Source organism: Gopherus evgoodei, chromosome 5, assembly GCF_007399415.2.
Source record: "Gopherus evgoodei ecotype Sinaloan lineage chromosome 5, rGopEvg1_v1.p, whole genome shotgun sequence".
NCBI lineage: Eukaryota > Metazoa > Chordata > Testudines > Testudinidae > Gopherus > Gopherus evgoodei.
Window position 1 is genome coordinate 14,504,592 of NC_044326.1, and position 14,925 is coordinate 14,519,516.

General features: G+C 42.3%; 1 protein-coding gene across 1 annotated transcript in view; it reads left to right on the plus strand.

Annotated features, from left to right (window-relative positions):
• The window catches only part of POLR1A (RNA polymerase I subunit A), a 63,289-nt gene extending 48,641 nt beyond the window's left edge, over nucleotides 1–14,648 (plus strand). The window contains exons 27-34 of the mRNA XM_030563452.1: nucleotides 1,204–1,361; nucleotides 2,422–2,551; nucleotides 3,326–3,442; nucleotides 4,393–4,650; nucleotides 5,471–5,671; nucleotides 6,716–6,833; nucleotides 11,417–11,581; nucleotides 14,194–14,648. Coding sequence (XP_030419312.1) covers nucleotides 1,204–1,361; nucleotides 2,422–2,551; nucleotides 3,326–3,442; nucleotides 4,393–4,650; nucleotides 5,471–5,671; nucleotides 6,716–6,833; nucleotides 11,417–11,581; nucleotides 14,194–14,294 — 1,248 coding nt within the window. The 3' untranslated portion in view covers nucleotides 14,295–14,648. The remainder of the gene's footprint in view (nucleotides 1–1,203; nucleotides 1,362–2,421; nucleotides 2,552–3,325; nucleotides 3,443–4,392; nucleotides 4,651–5,470; nucleotides 5,672–6,715; nucleotides 6,834–11,416; nucleotides 11,582–14,193) is intronic.
• The last annotated feature ends 277 nt before the right edge of the window (nucleotides 14,649–14,925 follow it).

The following is a 14,925-nucleotide window of genomic DNA, read 5'->3' on the forward strand; positions in this document are numbered from 1 at the left end:
CCAGCAGTATGTTTCGAGTGTCCAAGGCAGCCAGCAGAGAGATAAATACCTGTGGGGTGGGGGACAGGAGTGGGGAAGACTGACTGGTGTCTCCTATGCTGCACCGGGCTCAGCTGTTAGTCCTGGCTGGGCTGGGGAGGATGGGACTTCCTCTTCCCCTGTGCAGCATCCGGGGCTGGATCAGACACACCCCCAGATTTCTCCCTAGACTGCAGGAAGCTCTATAAACACCCTCCTCCACTTCCTGCACCCATCGCTTCTCAGGTGCAGGGGGAGAGATCACTGTATAGGGAGCTGCTCCCCCATCCACCCAACCCCCGTGCATTCAGACACCCTTATACCCAGATCCTCCTGCGGAGCCTCACTCTCCCCTCCCACCGAGCCCTACTCCCTCTGCACCTGTACCATCCCGACAAGCCAGCCGCACTCAGATTCCCATCTCACAGAGCCCCAACTAGCTGCACCTAGATCTGAGGCCCACTCCCCCAGCATCTGGACTCTTCACTGAATCACCCAGACCCCTGTGCTGAGCCCCAACCACTTTCACATGGACCCCCCTGAAGAGTCTCATTACTGTTGCACCCAGAACCCCCCACCCAGCAAGCTTCTGTGCATCCAGAACCTCCTTGCATCAGGATCCCCCCCACTGAGCCACCCACACCCAGATTGCCCCACATAGAACCCTCTCAACCCGTATATGGATCCCCCACACACTAAGCCCCTTCATACTTGGATCCTGCCTTGCTAAGCCTGCCAGCTCACACCTGCTGCACCTGGCATGGAGGGGTGGGGCCCTGGGGTGTTTCTGGGGCAGACCCAGTCCTTGCACTATGTCAGGTTTGGGTGAAGCCTCACTGCTGAGTCAGTGTCCTGGGGCGGGGGGGGAGCTGCAGAGTGATCTCCCACCTCTGTGCAGCCAGTGGCCTGTGCTCCCCAGTGCTATGCTGAAGCCTCCACGTTTATTTGACAAATAAACTATGTGGAATTTTAAAATACTGTATGCAGAATTTTTAATTTTTTGCTGCAGAATGCCCCAGGAGTACAGGCTGTAGTCTCCTTCCCCATGTCCCCAGAGCCAGCGTGCAAGGAGCTTTTGACAGCTTGCCACATGCAGCTTGTCTCCTATAAAAAGGGATGAAGTTCTGGGGAGTGGATGAAATGCCTTGTTTAATGGAGGCAGAATCTCACTCGTTGCTGTTTCAGGTCTTGCGAAAAGTTGAAGTTGAGGAGTCTCTGTGCATAGAAGGGAAACTAAGCAAACACCGGCTCTACCAAATTAAATTTTATTTCCTGCCATACGAGTACTATCGGGAGGAGAAATGTCTGAAGCCGAGGGACATCTTATACTTCATGGAAACACGGTCAGTTCACTTTCAAATCCCTCCACTGTTCAGTCTTCACTCATCCCAGCTGCATAGTCCTAAGGTTCATTCTAAGCTGCAGGATCTCGCTGCTGCTTGAGGCTTCCAGTTTTGGACGCTCATGAAGGGATCTGTGCAGTGATGTCTATACAGCTGTTCGCTAGGCTAATGAAGGGATTTAAATGAAGAATGGCAAAGGTTTCAAAATAATAAACTGTAGAAAGCGGCACCTGCATTTTATAACTAGTTTGCATATGGGAGGCCGAATTTTCAACTATTCTCTACTGTCATGCCTAAAGAATAGTTTGTATAATCAACCCCCTCATCTATATGTGTTCTATCTATTGCAGTTAGGATCGTTGAATTATAAGGGATTCAATGACTCTCTCTGACCAAATAGGAATTTTCTCACATCAATAACATTTCAGGAGAGCCAGATTTTCAGTGTTTATTACCAAATATGGCATGGCTGAGAGTAGATGGTTTCATTGGGAGACTGATCTCTTCCATCAGATCACTTAATCCAAACTTTACATATACAGTAAAAGAAAACCCAAGAGGAATCATGCTACAGTTGTTTTGAAAACTGTTTGGGTTGCGTGACGAGGGATACTTCATCACCATTCCAGCTTTCTTTGTTCTTCCCTCAGGCAGTGTTAGCTCAGACTGAGGTCTTTAATAAAAAAAAAAGTCTTGACCACTCTCATTCCTAAAAAATGTGACTGTGATAATAAACCAGCAGCACTGAAAACTGCTCTCCTTACCTCTTTCAGTTCGATAGCCCACTGATCTTGATAGGTGAGCTAATCGTTTGTTTAAGCTTTGGATAGGTGGTTTCATATGTAATTGAAAGAGACACATCATTCTTGGGAAGAAAAAAAGGAGGGGTGGGAGGAAAAGCAAAATAATTTGTCCCACCTTAAAAGTCCCTTTAAATGCATCAATGAGTTTGTCCTCTGCTTCTGAATTGACTGGCTTCCTGAACAGAACATCTTGCAATGCCTGGAAGATGATTGTGGTACTTCTGAGCATGGAGATTTTGCACTGCGTTTTCTTTTAGATTCTTTAAAATCTTGCTGGAAACAATTAAAAGGAAGAGTGCAAAGCTGGCATCTTTCAATGTGGTCAATACTCGTAAGGCAACTCGGAGGGATCTAGATGGCAGTGGTGAAGAATCCCAAGAAAACCAGGTGGGGAAAAAATGAGTTTCTTAGAAAATCCCTTTCCATTTTTCTTTGTGAGTTCAGTGCATCATTAAAATGCTATTATCCATAGAATGCTAATGCTTGTCACGTATAGTGCTTTATATGACTATACAAATACTATCTCCGTTTTTGAAGCACTAATAATTCTCTAAAGATGCCCTTTATATGTATTGACAAGGGTCTGAAAAGCCAATTTGGTAATGCACACTCTGCTCAGAATGACATTCCCAGAGAGTGGCATGGAAATGAATAGCTTATTATAGTTTGGCAAGCTAAGGTCTACTAAATTCTGTGTCCCTTAGGATTTACTGGATGAAAGTGCCCAACTCTCTTTAGCCCTAGTGATTGCTGCCCTCGCTTTGCTCCCGGGTTGAGGACCTAAGGGAGTAGCATTTTTCAACGCCTGCTGGCCAGCTCTGTTTCATCTGAAGGCTTTGGGTGTTGGCTAAACAGGGTGATAGTGGATGTATCCTCTACAGAATCGTCTCTTGTTTAATTCTTGAAAGTAGCACCATCTGGGCTTGGTTGCTCCTGTATACTAGGATTTTCAGTGTGACTTCTTGTACTGAATATGTGTCTAAAACAGTCTCAGGTGGAAGGATAGGAGAATGTTGTGTTCCAAAGGTTTAGCAGAGTGCTTTTAGTTCAAGGGAAGCTTCCAAGTGGTCAGGCTTTTTCTTGTCCAACATTGAGCATATTCCAGGACCAGAATCAAAATACAGAATCAGCTTGTGCTTCTCACCTGTAACTGTTCTCCAGGCACAGGATGATCGTGAAGCTGACGAAGAGGAAGCAGGGAGGCTCGTTGATGGTGAAGCAGATGAAGGAGATGCTGATGCTACAGATACAAAACGAAGAGAGAAGCAGGAAGAAGAGGTAATGACTTTGGGACCAATTCTAGAGAGGTGCTGAGGACTTGCAACTGCCATTGACTTCATTAGAGCTGATTCAAAGATTTCCATCAAAGCAAAATGTCAAACAAAAATGGGAAAGAAATTGTGAAAATGTTTTCCTGTTTTCTGATCAGCTCTGTGCTTTGGTGGGAATAGCAAGTGCTTAGCACCCCTGGGGATTTGACCCAATCTGTTAAATGATTGGCCCAGAACCTCCCCTCTCGTCAGAGATTAGGTATAAACCATCTTGTCAATCTGGTCACCATCTGTCCAGTATTCATTAGTCTGGTAGACCAAAAAATAGAGAAATTAGAGATGGCAAAGACTTGGTGGATTTTCTAGTCCATTCCCTGCTGATGTACGATTGATGCATCTGGTAGCCAAGTTGTCCTGGCAGTAATTCAATGTAAATTTACTTAATTTCATCCCATTACTTCAATTTATAACCCTTCTACAGAATTAAACAAATCCCCTCCTTATGTGTTTATATTGTTAACATGTCCCCTGTTGTATAGCTATTTTAAGACAACCATCATTTCAGCGTAAGGGTGAACTAGTTGAAATATGTGGAGTTCCTTTAGAGTCACTCATAGAAACATTGCTCTCTTCTGACAATCCTTGAGGAAACAGCCATATTTGCATGATGGTGGTATACATTTATGTGTGTGTATGTATATGAGATGCAGTCTGAAGTTAATAACACTAAGAAATCATGTCATGATTGCAAAGAAATTGAGGCTAAAATGAATACGTACCACTGTCTTTATAGGCATAACCTGCCTTTTGAAGCATTAAAAGTGAACTTCACGTCAACCTGTCTGTCATGAAGATCACTTCCACAGTGAGGGGGTTGTGTGAACAAAACTGCTTCCTGCAGTGCTCTCCATATATATGGGGACTAGATTGGATTTTAAGCATATAATCTCTGTGCAGGTTGATTATGAGAGCGAGGAAGAGAACAGTGAGGAAAATGGCGACGAAAATGCAGAAGAGGAAGAAGGCATACTGCATGACGATAAACGGGCTGAGGATGCTGAAGAAGGGGTTCAGAATGAAAATAATTGTCAAACTAAAAAAGAAAAAGGACCCAAACTAGAGCATTCAACACAGCTAAGAGTTAGTGCTGTGATGAGCAGTCATTCGTCTATAGTCAACTACACATATGATACAGAAAATGAGCTCTGGTGTGAGGTAAGATGGTGGTGACTGGAAAACTTCTGCGTGTGTGTGTGTGTGTAGCTTCAAAGCTACAGTGCACAGCTACTATAATGCAAAGAATAAATAAACCTCTCTAGTAGAATGCTGCTGCTCTGTCTCAGCACTACTGTTATTAACTTGCAGATATGTCTGTCCATCTCATGCATGTAAGCAGACATTTCCTGGCTGTAGATTTTAACTTGCAGGCGCTAGCAGTATTTTTTCCAGTGGCAATTCACAAGTTTTCATTCTGCCTCAAGCTTTTTATTAATACACACCTAGGTCTTTCCACATGCAGGGTGATGGTTGACATTACCATGGGAGACTATATGGGTGTGCTACAAAGGCAGATAAAAGCAGGGCAACAATAGGCGTAGGTTTGTGTTCGTGTTCAGAGCAGGGAAACCTGCATAATCCTCCAAAGCACATGTCCAGCAAAGTGGACGTGTTCATTGAGGTGTGTGAAATGAGCATGTAAGAAGATTTGGCTTAAACCGACTGAGCAGCAGGTAAATGGATCCTCTGTGTGGCTGAAACAAGAGCGAAACTGTTTATCACTCATGTCACTAAGGCGTGCAGTGTGTGACTGAATAGGCCTGGAGTGTATTATTTCCTGTTAATATCCATCTGTTTGAAGCTATATCATCAGGATCTGTCCATGTCTAAATAAATTAGTACTAGGATAAATATTTCAGAATAGCCGCCATGTGTTTTTTTTTGTAAATCTCATTCACCTAAAAAGAAAGAACCCAGTGTTTGAGCCTATACCTTCCTGCCCTCTGACTTGGTTCAACACTGCATTGTTCTTTTCTAGGTTTCACTGAAGCTTCCTCTGATGAAGGCATACTTTGACCTCTCCTCCATCCTAACATCCCTCATGCAGAACACAATTGTCCATGAGACAAAGGGGATCACGCGGTGCTTCTTAAATGAAAGCACCAATAAGAAAGGAGAGAAAGAATTTGTTTTAAACACCGAGGGAATAAACCTCCCAGAGCTATTCAGATACGCTGATGTAAGTAACATGTTTATAATCTCTGAGACTTCTGTAATTGTTGTGTAATGTTCTAGGGGAAAAAACTGGGAGGTGGGTACATACCTCCTCCATTGACTTTCAGTGGGTGCTAGGCACCTAACTGCTTTTTGACCGTCTGGAAATCTATGCTCAGCAGGTTCAAAATGTATGTGCCACATCTCCCTCAAGTGAACCCTTAAGTCACTTTCTGATCACTTCAGATGGACTTTTGTGTAGAGACAAGGAGTATCTCATTGCCAAAATAATGATCAAAGAGGCTCCACTCTGAAACTGTTATTTGAGGGAGCTCTCCCATTTAAGGATAAGTCTACACTACCTGCTGGATCAGTGGGCAGCAATCGATCCAGCGGGGATCGATTTATCGCGTCTAGTCTAGATGCAATAAATTGACCCCCGAGTGCTCTTCCATCGACTCCTGCACTCCTCCACTACCTTGAGAGGCACAGGCAGAGTCAGTGGGGGAGCAGCAGTAGTGAACTCACCGCAGTGAAGACACCATGGTAAGTCGATCTAAGTACATTGACTTCAGCTACGTTATTCACGTTTCACCCTCCTAGTGTAGACCAGGACTTTACTGAATCACAGTAGTTGGAGATGAATAGATCTGTTATGCTGCCTACCCCATCTCTCTACATGTTCAGGATTGTTGGGTGCAGTATATGCTCCAGTGCCTTGAGAGTTTCAAATGTCCCAAGCATCATGCTTTCCCCTTTGTAAGGAAAAGTCTCTTACAAATAGATCTAATTGTTGGGAATTTCTTTGGAAATTATTTTTTCTTTGCTTCATTTCCATCCCTTTCACCTGGTGATGTAAATGATGATGAAGTTGTTGACCTGCATAAACTGTGCACATTTTCTCTGTGGCTAATGCTTGTGCCTGCATCTGATTGCTTTGTAATTGACTATATTGGCCCTCCTTGAGGTAATTCAAGCAAGTGGAGAATTGGAGAAAAATGATCCCAGCTTAACTGGGGGAGGTACAGTAACTGCAGTGATAACTTGCACCTGTCTTCCTTGCCTCCAGCTTTTAGACCTAAGCCGACTTTATTCCAATGACATTCATGCAATGGCTAAGACCTATGGAATTGAGGCTGCCCTGAGGGTGATTGAAAAGGAAATTAAAGATGTATTTGCTGTGTATGGTAAGATATTGTTAGATCAACTGAGTTAGTCTTGTGCTTCATCTGATTTTTGTTAAGATGGGAAAACTTTGCCGCTGGAAATAGGTTTGGAAAGTGACCTCTTTGCATTAGCTACTCCTTCACTTGTGTATTTTCAGTCTCTTCTTTGAATCAATAATTGGTTTATCTAACTTCTCATATTGAATCCATCCTCGTGATATGTGAACATCTTCTCTGAGATAGTTCTCTCATTTAATTGATTGGTTTCCATTTATTCCTTCAGTGACTTTTACTGAGGTGTGTGTATATATGTGAATATAATATAAAATATTATGATGGCATTAGCCATTTCACCTTAACAGTTTTAATGGACAAAGTAAACAGGGTTTATTTAAAAATAAATTTACATATATAAATAAATAAATTATAAATATATGTAAATTTATTTTTAAATAAACCCTGTTCACTTTGTCCATTAAAACTGTGCCTGCCTACATAGATTTGTCTTTCAGTACTAACTGGCCCATGTCTTACTATGAATTACAGCTAGTGAAAAGAGGGAAGGCTGTTTTGGACTTCTAGTCCGCAAATGCCTCGGTAGTAACTCCTCACTAATATCCCCATTTTTGTTAATGCCTGACTTTCTTTGTGCTATTTAAGAGCCCTGGGATATTTGTTGGTAGAGGTTGTTAACACACTTCGCCATCACACTGTATAAATGTCCAAAGGGCCATTGTAATTATGTGGTATACGCCTGCTGGGGTAAAGGCTCTGACCTCCTGCACATGTGTTTAAGAGAGCTGATTAAGAGAGCTTTAAACTAGGAATTTGGGGGAGATGGTTGGGAGATGTCCAGGTAATCTCCACGCTGGAATTTAACATTGAGGGGGAAGAAAACAAAGTAAGAAAGGATACAGCTGTGGGTATGAGAATGGACATAAGGAGGAAGGGTAGTGTAGATACCAGTCTAATAGGTGATACTGGTAGTATAATGTCTGTGCCTAATCAAGTAAAGAATGTCAGTGAAGCCAAACGGCAAAAATTTAGATGTTTGTACACTAATGCGAGGAGCCTAGGTAACAAAATGGAGGAACTAGAGCTACTGGTGCAGGAAGAGAAACCAGATATTATAGGGATAACAGAAACATGGTGGAATAGTAATCATGACTGGAGTACAGGTATTGAAGGGTATGTGCTGTTTAGGAAAGACAGAAATAAAGTCAAAGGTGGTGGAGTAGTATTGTATATCAATGATGAGATAGACTGTAAAGAGATAAGAAGTGATGGAATGGATAAGACCGGGTCTGTCTGGGCAAAAATCACATTAGGAGAGAAAGCTACTAGAGCCTCCACTGAGAGAGTTCTTGAGGTGTGCTACTGAAATCTGATTTGGATATGGATAGAGACCTCTTTAATGTTTTTAATGAAGTAAATACTAATGAGAATTGTGTGATCATGGGAGACTTTAACTTCCCAGATATAGACTGGAGGACAAGTGCTAGTCATAATAATAGGGCTCAGATTTTCCTGGATGCAATAACTAATGGATTCCTTCACCAAGTAGTTGAAGAACCAACAAGAGGGGATGCCATTTTAGATTTGGTTTTGGTGAGTACTGAGGCCCTCATAGAAGAAATGGTTGTAGGGGACAACCTTGGTTCAAGTGATCATGAGCTAATTCCGTTCAAACTAGATGGAAGGATAAACAAAAATAGATCTGGGACTAGGGTTTTTTATTTCAAAAGGGTTAATTTTAAAGAATTATGGAAATTAGTTCGGGAAGTAGATTGGACTGAAGAACTTGTGGCTCTAAAGGTGGAGGAGGCCTGGAATTACTTCAAGTCAAAGTTGCAGAAACTATCAGAAGCCTGCATCCCAAGAAAGAGGAAAAAATTCATAGGCAGGAGTTGTAGACCAAGCTGGATGAGCAAGCATCTCAGAGAAGTGATTAAGAAAACACAGAAAGCCTGCGAGGAGTGGAAGATGGGAGGGATTAGAAGGAAAGCTACTTTATTGAGGTCAGAACATGTAGGGATAAAGTGAGAAAGGCCAAAAGCCATGTAGAGTTGGACCTTGCAAAGAGAATTAAAACCAATAGTAAAAGGTTCTATAGCCATATAAATAAGAAGAAAACAAAGAAAGAAGAAGTGGCCCAATATCTAAACAAATACTTTTCCTCAGTCTTTAATGAGGCTAATGAGGAATTTAGGGATAATGGTAGGATGACAAATGGGAATGAGGATATGGAGGTAGATATTACCACATCCGAGGTAGAAGCCAAACTCCAGGAATATTAAAGGAACTGGCACATGAAATTGCAAGCCCATTAGCAAGAATTTTTAATGAATCAGTAAACTCAGGGTTTGTACCATATGACTGGAGAATTGCTAACACAATTCCTATTTTTAAGACAGGAAAAAAACATGATCCAAGTAACTATAGGCCTGTTAGTTTGACATCTGTAGTATGCAAGGTCTTGGAAAAAAATTTGAAGGAGAAAGTAGTTAAGGACGTTGAGGTCAATGGTAATTAGGACAAAATACAACATGGTTTTACAAAGGTAGATTGTGCCAAACCAACCTGATCTCCTTCTTTGAGAAGGTAACAGATTTTTTAGAGAAAGGAAGTGCAGTGGATCTAATTTACTTTGATTTCAGTAAGGCATTTGATATGGTTCCACTTGGGGAATTTTTAGCTAAATTGGAAAAGATGGGAATCAATATGAAAACTGAAAGGTGGATAAGGAACTGGTTAAAGAGGAGACTACAACGGGTCATACTGAAATGTGAACTGTCAGGCTAGAGGGAGGTTACTAGTGGAGTTCCTCAGGGATCCATTTTGGGACCAATCTTATTTAATCTTTTTATTACTGACCTTGGCACAAAAAATGGGAATGTGCTAATAAAGTTTGCAGATGACACAAAGCTGGGAGGTATTGCCAATACAGAGAAGATCTGGATGACCTTGTAAACTGGAGTAATAGTAATAGGATGAAATTTAATACTGAAAAGTGCAAGGTCATGCATTTAGGGATTAATAATAAGAATTTTGGTTATAAATTGGGAACACATCAGTTGGAAATAACAGAGGAGGAGAAGGACCTCTGAGTACTGGTTGATCACAGGATGACTATGAGCCACCAATGTGATATGGCCGTGAAAAAAGCTAATACACTCTTGGGATGCATCAGGTGAGGTATTTCCAGTAAAGATAAGGAGGTGTTAGTACTATTATACAAGGCACTGGTGAGACCTCATCTGGAATATTGTGTGCAGTTCTGGTCTCCCATGTTTAAGAAGGATGAATTCAAACTGGAACAGATACAGAGAAGGGCTACTAGGATGATCCGAGGAATGGAAAACCTGTCTTATGAAAGGAGACTCAAAGAGCTTGCCTTTTTTAACCTAACCAAAAGAAGGCTGAGGGGAGATATGATTGCTCTTTATAAATATATCAAAGGGATAAATATCAGGGAGGGAGAGGAATTATTTAAGCTTAGTACCAATGTGGACACACGAACAAATGGATATAAACTGAACACTAGGAAGTTTAGACTTGATATTAGATGAAGGTTTCTAACCATTAGAGGAGTGAAGTTCTGGAACAGCCTTCCAGGGGGAGTAGTGGGGGCAAAAGACATATCTGGCTTCAAGACTAAGCTTGATAAATTTATGAAGGGGATGGTATGATGGGATAGCCTAATTTTGGCAATTAATTAATCTTTGATTATTAACAGGTAAATATGCCCAGTGATGGGATGTTAGATGGGGTGGGATCTGAGTTACTACAGAGAATTCTTTCCTGGATGCTGGCTGGTGAGTCTTGCCTACATGCCCAAGGTTTAACTGATCGCTATATTTGGGGTTGAGAAGGAATTTTCCTCCAGGGCAGATAGGCAGAGGCCCTGGAGGTTTTTCGCCTTCCTCTGCAGCATGAGGCACGAGTCACTTGCTGGAGGATTCGCTGCACCTTGAGGTCTTTAAACCACGATTTGAGGATTTCAGTAACTCAGACATAGGTTAGGGGTTTGTTACAAGAGTGGGTGAATGAGATTCTGTGTGCCTTCATTGTGCAGGAGGTCAGACTAGATGATCATAATAGCCTCTTCTGACCTTAAAGTCTATGATTCTCCAATAACAAAGCTCTGATGTTCCACCCTACCGGATTTAGGGGTAACCATGTGGAAAGGCAGGGGACAGAGCTCTGTACTGTATCAACTGGACCAGAAATGACTTAGCCAACTTTGGCTGAACAAAGATGATGCATATATTATTACTATCTTTTTAAAAAATATGCACTGCCCCAAAAGACTCATATACTGTTCATAAATGATGAAACATTTGGGTTGCTAAGGCACAATTACCATTATAGTCTCTCTGCAAATCCATTATTTCATGCAACAAAGAGGAGGTCTGATAGCGTTCCAGCGAATGGTTGATACCAGTTACTGAAAGGAGAAGCACCACTGCGTCATTAGTGACTTACCTGTGTCGTGGTAAAGTAAATAAAGGGATTGTTTCCCCCCACCCCATTGACTATAGGGATTTAACTTAGTGCTGGTTAGTTCTTGAATGTTCTTATGTTCTCTTTTCCTGCATTGTCAGGTATTGTGGTAGATCCTCGGCACCTTTCTCTTGTGGCAGATTACATGTGTTTTGAAGGTGTTTACAAACCACTGAATCGTTTTGGAATGCAGTCCAACTCCTCCCCTCTGCAACAGATGACATTTGAAACCAGCTACAAATTTTTGAAGGAAGCAACAATGATGGGTAAATGGTTTTAGTTGAATTATAAATCTCTGCATTACTGCTGCTGCATTTCACATCTACTTGGTTTCCCTTTATAACTCTCCACTCTACTGAGAGATATTTAACTACATTTTAAAACTCTCTACAGACTAAAATATTAATGAGCTCCTTGCACGTCAAAAAGTTTGAGATAAATTGGGATGCTCTTTTTAATAGAGTGCTGACAGCTGAAATAAGAAGACTCCCCCATGGTGTGTTTTATAGAGTCTAATATTCTTTCAAGAATCAGATAATGCTAGTCTGTAATTTCTATTGGGCTAAATACATGTAACCTTTTGTCCTTGGGGTGAGAAGTATTGAAAGTGCATAGCAGAGTGGTTGGTGCTTGGTGTTCCGGTCTCTACTACAGCTGTGCAAGCAAATAGCTGCCTCTGATTTCAGTCAAAAATAAAGCCTCTTTGTTAGTTAATTGCATAAGACAGTCATAATTGTTCTATTTCCTCATGTGATGGTTAACAAGGCAAATAGTTGTTCTATGAATAATTGTCTACGTGGATTCCATTTCTGGTGTGTATGTGCCCCAGGCATTCAAAATCAGATTCTTTTGTCCTGCAGTGCCCTAAGTCTCCTTGTGGGCCTCCATCCAAGGGTCCAGCTGTCCCTTGGTTCCTTCTTGCTGCCTATGACATCTGTGAACTTTTGTGATCTATCTTAGGCTAGTAAGTGGTGGTTTCTCTTGTTATACTCCTGTTAGCATTTAAAAAAAACTTTTTTTCTAATAGATTAAGGGACAGCTCCCCATAACAGAATCTAGCTACTATGTCTGAGAAATCATCCCAGGGGTTTAAAGCTGCCCATCTGGTGATGTAGCTGTTGTGCGATTTTTGCCTTGAAGAGGCGCACGCTGTTTTTAGATGCTCAGTCTGTTGCCCTTCTTCCCCATGCAATGAGATCCTCTTCAAAACTTGAGACTGAAGGGCCTACTAAGCCTGAAGCAGGCCTCCTCAGCTAGTACTCCTGGGAGCTGTGGCTGTACTCCAAGCTCCTGGGCTCACTCTTCATTGATCAAATCGTTTGCCCAGCAAGTCCAGCAAAGAGCCAAAACCTCTTCCATTCACCCTTCAGAAAGAGGTAGGCAGGAAGAGTGAGCACAGGCATTGGTCACCCTCTCGGAAGCCAATGAGGCAAAAACAACACCAGGTCATGGTGTCACTTCATGCCACTCAGCCAAAAGCCAGTCACAGCCCAAATTGAGTCCCTCTCATGCCAAATCCATTGTACTGCCTGAATCAGTGGTCCACACTTCTCCCAGGACCAACCTCTCAGTACCAGTATTAGCGCACTTGGTGCTGAGTACTCTGGTGCCCATGACTCCAATACCTATCTCTACAGTGCAGATGTTGCAAGGACAGTGCAACCAGAATCATCCTTGCCCTCCCTTTCTGCAGTTAGAGGTCCTTCTGCTTCACTACTGATTATTAACACTACAGTGGTACAGATGAGCACTCCAGCTCATGTTGTGGGGTCGGGGGTTCAAGATCACCATAGGATACAAGATAGGGTAGCTTCCCATTTAGAGGAGGATTATTCATTTTCTTCCTGTCCTTCTGAGTATAATAGAGATGTCCCCATTCACCTCAATCTCTCTTTTATGAGCCTTCCTGGCCTGCTGGGGAATCCAGGAATCATCCATATGAATACTGACACTAGGGATTGTGTGGGGGATGTTCAACCACCCACCTCACAAGACCTGCAGCTTCTTACCCCTACAATATACTATTGTGGCCTTGGAATACCTTCCTCTATTTCCTTCCACTGCAAAACATGGTAGGCCCACTCAGAGAGTCAGTTGGTACAGCCCCACCACCTGCACCAGTGAGAACATGACGGTGAGGAGAAACACCTGCAGAAAACAGAAGAGCCACCAGGGGAGTAGTAGTTTCCAGTGCAGGAGGTCTTCTGCCTCTCTTCCTCTGCTGCACATTCCACTTCTAGTTTACAATAGCAACTTTGACATCATTGAGACTCGATCAAACCATTACTCTCTCCACCTTTTTTATTTTGGGAGGCATGGACTCGGATCACCTTGGACCAGTCTGGGACTCAGCATCAACCGAGAAGTCCAAAATGTTGCTGATGAATGGATAGAATTCTTACAGGAGCTGTGTTAGATTTGAGATCAGCAAGAGTTTATCTACCATAAAATAGGGTCCATATCATGATAGACCTCACCCAGGGTTGTCTGTAAGAGTATGCCTCAGATTTCTTGGACACATGGCCTAGTGCACTGAAGTCACACAGCATGTCAGCCTTCTCCTGTGTTTCATGGATGGGTGTCTGTATATCTACCCAGCAAACATTAGCCTCCCCGAACCTGTGGTTCACCCACCGCCCATGACCCTGTTAATATCAGAGGAGGTGCTCTAGTGTAGAACTACTGTGAGGAAAGAATCAGGTCCATATTTTCCACAGAGATAAATTCAATCCAAACAGCAGGTGGCAGCATCTGTCTTAGATGGCAGGTCTGACTCTTTGTAAACAAAATAAATACTTGGATCATTAGCATTTTTGTAACCTGTGTAAGACCTTTGGAAATGGCCCTAATCTGATTTTTATTGATCTCTTTGGTTTAGGTGCCCATGATGAGCTGAGATCTCCTTCTGCATGCCTGGTGGTAGGAAAAGTTGTCAGAGGAGGGACTGGTTTGTTTGACCTCAAGCAACCCCTTACATAGTGTTTTGCCTCTATCATTTAAAAAAAATAAATAAATGTGGCTATCACAAGAGATGTACACACATTGCAGTTGTTTGCAAAGCCTTTGCTGAAATGTCAAAACCAATGAATGTTTGTACAAGTCCATTAATGATATCTTTGGGGTGTGAAGACGTTCTGTATAATGTATCTCCAGTTTTTCTCTTGATCACTAATGGGTTTGTTAACCTAACTAAGTGATGTACTTTGATTGTAAAGTATTTGATGGGAATGTTCATGCCTAAAAACTCCTCTCTGGCCTAGCACTCTTCCTTCTCTCCCTTTGCTCCCTGTTCAGTAGTGATCAAAATTAAATTATTGTTATACACTGGAGAGAGATGAACAATGCTGTGTGTGTCTGATTAGGAGCCAGGTGAAGCATTTGACATGGACAATTTAAAGGGGAGAGTCTGCTTGCTTATCTGAGGTGTTCGCGGCATTTCCAGTCTATCTGGATAGGCCTTGGGTACCATATTGCTCTGTCACACAATAACTGTACCTAATCTTATTTTAAATAGCTCTGGGACAAACTCACAAGTGGGCCTGAGAAGCACTATGTTGACAAGAATGAAACTTGTGTGCTGGAGACAAGTCCTGATCTTCTATTATATTTA